Source organism: Thermobia domestica, chromosome 13 (assembly GCF_964235325.1).
Source record: "Thermobia domestica chromosome 13, izTheDome1.hap1.1, whole genome shotgun sequence".
NCBI classification, from domain to species: Eukaryota; Metazoa; Arthropoda; class Insecta; order Zygentoma; family Lepismatidae; genus Thermobia; species Thermobia domestica.
In genome coordinates, this window is record NC_137466.1 from 49,897,739 (window position 1) to 49,907,157 (window position 9,419).

The 9,419-nt window shown below is 30.9% G+C and overlaps 1 protein-coding gene across 1 annotated transcript in view; it reads left to right on the top strand.

Moving 5' to 3' along the window:
• Sema5c (Semaphorin 5c) overlaps positions 1-9,064 on the top strand; it is a 157,993-nt gene extending 148,929 nt beyond the window's left edge. Inside the window, exons 12-15 of the mRNA XM_081735698.1 lie at positions 723-890; positions 1,730-1,897; positions 2,725-2,880; positions 5,725-9,064. Coding sequence (XP_081591824.1) covers positions 723-890; positions 1,730-1,897; positions 2,725-2,880; positions 5,725-6,107 — 875 coding nt within the window. The 3' untranslated portion in view covers positions 6,108-9,064. The remainder of the gene's footprint in view (positions 1-722; positions 891-1,729; positions 1,898-2,724; positions 2,881-5,724) is intronic.
• The last annotated feature ends 355 nt before the right edge of the window (positions 9,065-9,419 follow it).

The following is a 9,419-nucleotide window of genomic DNA, read 5'->3' on the forward strand; positions in this document are numbered from 1 at the left end:
AAGTGTATAAATACTGCATGAAATTGATTATAATATCCTACGAATGAATGAGTGAATATCGTAGTGCTGGGGACTACTTAAGCGCAGTATCAAGATTTCTTCTCAAAGTTTTGCATGAAGACTTCATGGTCTTCTAATATAGTGTGTGTTTTATCGTTGTTCCCATTTCCTCACAACTTTATTTGATTTTATTTGCGTAAATAATTGCAGTTTATAATTTACAAAGCATAACCGCAAGACGTTGAAGGAAAGATTTTCTAAATCTCTAAATTTGATTTCGTAGGAATATAATATACTAAGAGAAAGTTAAGTACAAAAATTGTGCGACTATATTTAAAGTAATAACATTGTGCAGCATTAAAAAAAAATAAATAAATAAAAAAAAATAAAAAAAAAATAAAAAAAATCTATGATTATACATGCACAGAATTTACGAAAGATTTTTACTTTTGCATAATGATTGTAAATAACTTTCACACATTGTAACGTTGTCATGAGTTATAACAAAATTTAATTTGTTTAAGAAGTCAATAGTTCAAATCAAAAATGAAACCGCATTTTGAAATCAGAATTCCACGTATTTCAAGATACTATATTTATTTATATTTTGCTGTAGAAAGATTCAGAAACAACCTTTTAAAAATTTAACAAATTATGTGTGTTATTCACTCAATCATCATTTAGATTCTGTATGTGGGTCAATAATTTTTATTCTCTTTTAGGGAAAACAGAAGGGGAAGATTTGTGGTCGGAATGGTCTCCATGGTCCCCGTGCTCCGCCGACTGTGGAGGTGGTCTGCAGCACCGGAAACGAACATGCGAAGGACGTGCTGAGGATTGTACTGGCCCAGCACATGTTAGTCGTGCATGCAATACTCAGAAATGTAAAGGTTAGTATGAAATAAAGTATTATTTGTTGATTATTTAATCCGACAATTAAAATATAGCTAATATTTTCCAAACAGCTAAAGCATAATTATTACTTTGCAAAAAAATTCCAAAGATATTAAGTGCATCCATAGGAATTTTACTTCTGTTTCTAAAAACGTACTCGAAGCTTACGTAATTATGTGATTTAGTTAATTAAGTAATTTTGTTAAATTTTTGCACTGCATTTTCTGTTTCTGATAATATTAAAATTTTCAGTATGACGTTTCTATAGAATCGGAAAGTTTAGATGTGACTGTTGATTTGAGTTGATTCGCTTAAATTTATTTGACTATACATAAAACGAAACCATTGTTGATTTATTTTATATGTATTTGTACGTAAGAAGTAGCTTTCCAACAATGCTTCTAATAATTCAAACAAAAGTATATAGAACACAATATTAAGATCCTAAAGTTATTTTTAAGGAAAAAATACGGATTTCATTCAGTTTAACAGGCAAATGAGATGTTGACATTAATAATGCTAGCTAATTATTTAGATACCTGAAAGAGTTGTGTGTAAGAACTTTAATTGGAAAATTGTAAGTTTAAATATAATCAAACACAGTAATTTTAATTTAATTTCTGTATCGTAATTCAAATATCAATCTAGGACAACACATAGCTTATTCTTACGTTACTAGTGTTATTATGTAGTACTTGAAATCCTAGCCGTTTCAAATTTTGGTTCCTACAATTTTAAATACGTAGTTCTGACAAAAATAGAGTGAATGTGACTTCTGAAAGTTTCGAAACATTTGACAAAATATAATTTAATGCGTTCTTTATTATTTTAACAGGAGAATGGGGTTGTTGGACTGAGTGGTCCAGTTGTTCTGCGTCCTGTGGTTTGGGCATCAAGAGAAGAACCAGGCTGTGTGTGAATGTGAATAACCATGATTTATTAGTTTCTGGGTGTGAAGGGCTTTCACAAAGCGAAGAGCCATGCGAGATGCCAAGTTGTGAATGTAAGTGGATTATTTAAACGCGTCTTGCATTTTAATTATGTGTTAGATTTTACAGAGTGAATATCGGTCACGAAAGTCGTGAAAAAGTCATGAAATCAGAAAACGGTCATGAAAGTCAAGAAAAAGTCACGATTTTTTTTTATCTGTACAAATAAAAGTACAGACTGGAAAATTTTGTTCTATAAAATGTGAAAATTCACTACCAAAAATGTCTGTGGTCGGCTTTAAACGCTACCAAATCGCAAGCAAAGCACGCTTCTATCGCATGCATGAAAATTCGGTCTAATTCGCACCCAAATTCGCTTTGGAGAATGTTACGAAATTTTATGGTTTGTTAAAGAAAAGGTCACGGAAAAGTCACGAAATTTCATTTTGGAATTTTAGTAGACACCCTGTTTTAGCATTATAAAACCACATAACTGCTTTAATATTTAGTATTTCATTTATTCCTTTAATGTATTTTATCCATTTATAACTTGTGACTCGTAGCTTAAGTAAATGTCACTTCTTTTATAAGCTTTAAACTTATTCACTTTATAACTGCATATACTTAAAAATATTTTTAGTCAATTCCTGTAATAAGTTCGGGATTGTCTTTAATATTTTGAGATTCCTAGGTATTAAGCTTGAAAGTTATTTAAATATCGATCAATATATTTCGAGTTATTCAGAAGAATTTAATAAGAAAGTTTTTCATTGTAGAGTCTGAATGTTCATTCACTTTTTTTTTTTAAAATCGAATAGAAAAAAAAAAATGGGGAAGTCAGATTGTCTTATTCTTTATTAACTATTGAAAGTAATCAGATGTTTTAATTCAAATTTTGCAGCCTTGAAAGGATGGGAAAATTGGTCTGTATGGTCTCTGTGTGATGACAACAATGAGCAGCATAGACGTAGGAAATGCCTTACCAACAACCCAGGTCCGATGCTTTGCCAAGGCCACAATACAGAAACAAGAATGTGTGTTTCATCTTCCATAAATGGTAAGTTTTTTACTTAGTACTAGAAGGAAAAACAAAGATTTTGTTCTCCTCATGAAACTCATGTATATAATTTTAAAATTTAAAAGTTCATTGGGTTTTAAGCAAGCAGTACCCTTCCTAGACTGTTATGGAAACTCAACAAAATAGTATTTAAATTAAAATAGTTTTTACAAGTTGTTTATAAACGGCTATCTCAAAACCTCGTAAAAGAGTTAATAAAAGTTATCGAGTTGGTTACTTCCTTGTGAAATTATGATCAAGATGTGTTTTTTTTTAATAGTTGGTTAATTCTTTACTTGTATATCCTAGCCAGCTTACAGTAGAGCTAATTCTGTTACAAGTTTTACTGTAACAGCAAAACACTCCCATTATACCATTAGAAGAAGTGCTTTCAAAGCAGATTTGTAACGGTTATTCTGATGTGGCACAAATTTGTCATTAACTCTTTAGTTTCTTCGTAGCTTTTTGAGAATAATAAATCATAAGGAAATTCCGGTAGCTTAAGTCATGATTCTGAATATGACGTGACACATTTGTGCAGTACAAACTGAATATAGTTTAATGATAAGAGTATCAGTATATTACACGGAAATCTCACATACTAATTATTGATGCCACCCACAGTAGAACCAAGAGTTTTATCATATATATTATTATTGTAATTATTATTAATTCCACTAAATTCACACAACAGTTTGGGCTAGCAGTATTTGCTTTAAAAAGTTTAAGGGGTACTGGTAGTAACAAACGTATCTGGAAATATCTATATCCAGATATCTAATCTGGAAATATCTCTGTCTTGAAATATCTATAGATATTTTTAAAAATATTTTAAATTAATGTAATTGTGAACAAGGTACATACATTTACCAAAAAAAAAAAAAAAAAAAAAAAAAATATATATATATATATATATATATAAAATTTCAATATTGTATCAGTATCTTTATCAAGATGAAATCTTTCAGTTTAACATCCCACGATTTTGGCTAAGGGAGACAGATGATTAAGGCATGGGAATGATGATGGAATAATTGGTGGAATGAGAATGTGGGAGGAAACGGGAGAAACCCACGGATACGATGTTGTCCACCACAAATTTACTTGGTCGGGAATCGAACCAGGAACACCACGCATCAGAGCTAAGCGCTCTACCACTGAGCCCTCCAATATCTTTATCAGACACAAGAAAATACCACTATAGTATCGAAATGTTATACTATTTAGCTTTATTGTTTAGTGGTAGCTTGCTACAATTATGGCGATTTAATATAACATTCACACTTATACTCACAGGATCAGTAGTGGTTTAATAATAATAATAAAAATTATAATCACGGTACATACTTGTTTAGCTTATCAGCAGTAAAATGAAACACTTAATTTCATTTAGTAAGAAAGACGAGGTATAAAACGAGTACCTGTAGACAAAGTTTAATGAGAATACGACTCCCAGATTTTCAGACTAAAAAGCGACACATCCTATGAAAATTTACACTAAAAACAGAGCTACTCTATAAAAATATCAGAATTAAATAATTAGTCAACAATCACCAAAAGTTAGTGACAAAGAGTAGATTGTTCCTATAAGTTATCGATGACTTAATTAAAGTTGAATTTTTTAATTATCGTACTAATGATATTAACTTATGTTTTGGAAGAAAAATAGAACATTTAAAATTTTGAATCTTTTTGGGAGGAGAGATTATATAAACCCAGGACATTTGGAAGCCCTAGCCTCTTCACATAAACCATAAGAATTGTGTAATAACTAAGAAGTGATTATCAGATGGTAAGATTGTTAAAAGAGTGACTTCAGTTGTAAAGAGGAATTTGGAGACAAAGGAGTCCTATCTGTATTTGAGGGAAGATGTATTAAAAAACTAGAATACCGTATTTGCCAGCATGAAAGAAGCATTATTTTTTTCCCTTTGAGAAGAAGTCCAAAACTAAAATGCATCTTACACGCCGATAGAGATTTTGACTATAATAAATATTTTAAATATTTTTAATTTTGTTGTTCGATGTCGTCTTTGTTTCTTCATAGTGTGGAATAGCATTGACACTACGTACAGTTTAGAGAATAAGTAAATATAGTTTGGATACAATCGCTTGATTTACGGTATCATAATGATATCGGTATATGTATACTTTACTTCTCTTCAGACACACACGCACTATACACATTCCCAGACGCTCGTGCTATTCTTCATTTAGTTAAGCATGAATTCTACGTATGTTTCTTGCTCGAATAATAATAATAATAAAATAAATTAATAATTATCATCTTCATCATCATCATTATCATCTTCATCACCATCTTCTTCATCATCATCATCATCGTCTTCTTCATCATCATCATCTTCACCTTCATCATCATCTTCTTCTTCTTAATACAGAGAAAAAAAATATTTTTTACTTAAACTTGAATACAGAAAAATGGTGTGCTTCTCTTATACGCTGACAAATACCATAAATGAAATTTAAGCAAAATCGTATTTGTCTGGTTATACCGATATTATTTGATTGTAGACGCAACTGTCTTTGGATACATCTTGGATTTTACACATGAAATTTTTAGATAACTTACGTTTCTGTGACTCGTTTTGTTTATTATTAACCAATTAACAGTCATAAATAAAAACATAGATGCAATTTTTATAATTGATTTTACCCAGTAACCCATAAGGAACTTTCAAATTAATTTGGTCACAAGGAAGTCGCCAATTGTAAGAGTACGTACTAGTCAAAAATATTAAGTATACAAATCTTAAACGTGGTAAATTTTTACCTATAATATAACTGAAGAAAATATATTAATGTTTGAATTGTTTCTTTCTCTAGATTTGAGTCCAATGGGTGTGCATAGCCGAAGTGAGCAAGGATCGTCCATAGGTTTAATTGTTGGTTCCTGTTTGGCAGCTTTCCTTGGAGGTGTCATTTTAGCTTGCGTTGCCATGTTTTTCTATTTGAAGAAGAAACGTACGCGAATTCCCAGCAGTCCTCACTACATTACGTCAAAACAGAATCCTTATGTGACAGTGCCAATGTTGGAATTAAAGAAAACTAATAATGGGACTGTGAATACTAATATTAAATCCGCGGCCACGACACCTAAGTTGTTTACAAAACCAATGGAATACGAAACCGCAACAATTAAAAGGAACAGTCACACAATGGGCAATGGCCATATACGAGCGGATTTGGACCAAGATCACTTTTTCTGACAGCCAATGTGCAAATGAAAGTAAAGTTGAGTGAACAAGAACAGAAGGGTGTGTTTTTATAATGTGCATACGTTATGTGAATGTGGAATTTTCGTGAGTGTACTGTATGCATGTATATGTGTATGTATGTATGTACATATCGTGTATAAAATGTGTGTGTATTTTGCATGTTTCGGAGTGTGAATTGAGTTCAAAAGTTCCTTAAAAAATGACTAGCCTTGTTGGTGCTATTGTTCAGAGTGTGTGTGCTGCGTTTTAAGTGCAAATATGAAAAACTTAAAGATTTTTAATTAAAAAAATCTATATGTACAACGTTGTATTTTCCGAAGAAAAAACTAAATGTCACATGTGAATAATGTACAGATTAGAAGTCATCGTCACACTTCTGCGATTTAATGTACTAGGTGCGAATCTTGTTTCCGATGAAATCGTGTTTTTTCATTATCATCATTAAATAGGAATTGCTCAATTAATTTGATTCTCACATATTTTTGCCACCTTCCAAAATATACCATTCAATTTTTTAATACTTGAAAAATGTTTTGATATGTGAAGTAACGTTGATTGATTCACAGTGTTTTCATTCATAATACTTTGTATTGATACTTGTGGCACAATTCTTAATATTCACCTCTTGATATTTTCAATATGATATTTCTACTGAAGTAACCTAAGAAGAGCTACTTAGAAGTTATAATTTATGTTCATTTCTGATTGCAAAAGTTTCAGAAAGTAATTTACTAAAAGTAACTTGTTTCCTGTAGAATAGCTCCAAAAGTAATGTTTTAAGGATGTCAGCAATAAATGTGATTGAAATTACCATTGTGTTGCACTAGAAGTAATCAGGAAAACATATCATAGTGATAGTGTTGTAATCTTTCACAATATTCTACAGAACATAGTTTCAAACAAATCTTGAAGGTTTTTTCAGCTTAAACTGCACCAATAGTTGAAAATTTATAACTAAACTGATAGTAGAACCAAAGCAAATGTCTTGTCAAGAAGTATCAACATCTTGTGGTTCGTTGGCATCCAGATAGTGGATTCTTTTAAATATATAATTAATTCCATTTTTAAAGATCGGATACTTTTTATGAATGAAATTACTTTTAAATAGTACACTAATTAAGAGCAATGTAATGTGATAGTTACAATGCTTTCTCGCTCAGGCCCAAATTATGCGTGCTTTACTGAACAATTGATACAAATTGATGCCCACCAAATTAATCATGTGATACTTCTTCCTATAACGTTCATTACCAAATAATCCGTGACTGAAAGTTAAAGACACGACTATGTTGAAGTGTCTAACACAGCAAAGCAGCAATTGGGAAGAAACCCATGAGTGCTGCGATACGTTATCCAAAGTAATATTCTTCATTATTTTGTTCCAAAGTAGACTTTTTTTTTTAAACATAGCTTTATCTAGCCTTATAGACTGGTAAACTACTATTAACCAAATGTTACCGGTACATGGCTTTATACAGTCTGTCACAAGTGTGAGTAAAGTCAGCTTCATTTAAATTAAAATCATTTTCATTACCTTCCTTCATGAATAACACTTATATCTATCACAAGATTAAAACAAATTGTAAAAACTTCTGATTGTATAAATTATGTAAATGTATTGAGCGTTAATGTTTTTCTTACGCTTTAGAAGCTTCTGATAATACTATATCAAGCTTATTTCTGTTTCAAAAGAAATTGAATTTAACTATACTGTGTAGCACTCAGCTCAATGCTTTTAGTATTAATAAAGAATTTCAGTAGTACAATAGTTATATAACATGTCTTTATGTATAAACCCGAAATAATCTAGTGATGCAAGTTGCTACATCGAATTTTAGGGATATTTTAAAGTAAGTCTTTATAGAAATGTAACCCTAAAATTGGAACAAGTAACATTTGCAAACAAGATTGTTTCGACGTAAAAATCATAAAAATATGTTACCAATTTTGTCAGCGCTGTAACTCTTTATGAACAGTATATGTTAAATACTTAACCAAAGAACTTATCTTTGTATCAACAACTATTAAACTGGTTATAAGAAAAATGTTATTAGCAGTTGATTGTATTTTGTAAAACTCTTGAGTTCCTGCTTATTGTTTATTCTGCTTAGCAGTGAAACTGTTAGTGTTTTATTTTGTTTGTAAGTTAGTGATCTTAGTGTCTGCTAATATGCTACTTGAAAAAATTGAACATAAAAATTGTGTACCGTGTTCATAAAAGGAATGTGAACAACTATTATAAAATGAAATTGATATCAATAGATCTAATAGTGACTGAAAATGACTTAAAATGGCTAACCATATATTTAAATGAAGCTGACTTGACATAAAGTGCCAAGTACTGAGTCACTAGCATTAAAGAGAGAGAGACAAAAAATAGTTTGCATAATGTATCTATGATGAATTGTTGGACACTTGTGCTCCTTTAATCTATGTACATCCAAAGTTCTAAATATTATATTGTGCCCTTGATTCGAGTTTTTACATAACATGCGAAAGAATGATATACCGTATATGCTAGTTTTCACTCGTAAGTTGCTCTACAAATATGGCACTCAACATTGTCTTGCCAACTTCGAGTGGCTTCTTTTTTTTTTTTTTTTTTTTGTTATCATTGTTACTTTTTTTTGTATTTTCTGTTTGGTATACCGTGTACTTAACTACAGTTTTAAAAGTACTAGTATCAAATATGATGAAACCACTAATACTTGACCAACGGAAAAAGGAATAACATCGGTGGCTGTTCCATTAATCATTTTTTAATCATAAAGGACGGGAAGGGGGAGAATTCGGAAATATGTTTGTTTCGTTGTTTAAGTGCCATCATTGTTTCAAATGTAATTTGGAACATGTATTGCTTGTACAGCTTGCTCATATTGAGTTACAATTATATACCTGGTACTTTTTTTTGTAAATATTTTGTTAATAAAAGGCTGTAAAAAATTGAATTATTTTCGTTTATTTAATACTTACCCTATTTCGTATAACCAATGTAATTAATGCAAGTAACATGATCAGAAAAATAGTGCTAGAATTGGTTATTCTTTTTCATAATTGATCTGAAGTGAGAGGTGTTTATTTTCTTCACAGAAAGTGTTAAGTGAAACGAAACTTGTGATCTAGTGCAACCATGTGCAACAGCCGGGCCCCGGGCCAGTTCCCTAATCTTAAACTGAATTGAAAATATTTTCCTGGATAACTGATATCCACCTTGGAAAACATTTGCGTTGGAACACCTGGGGCACCATGGAATAGTGAGAGATTAGTTCGGAAAATGAAGAATTAAATTCACTGTTAAAATGA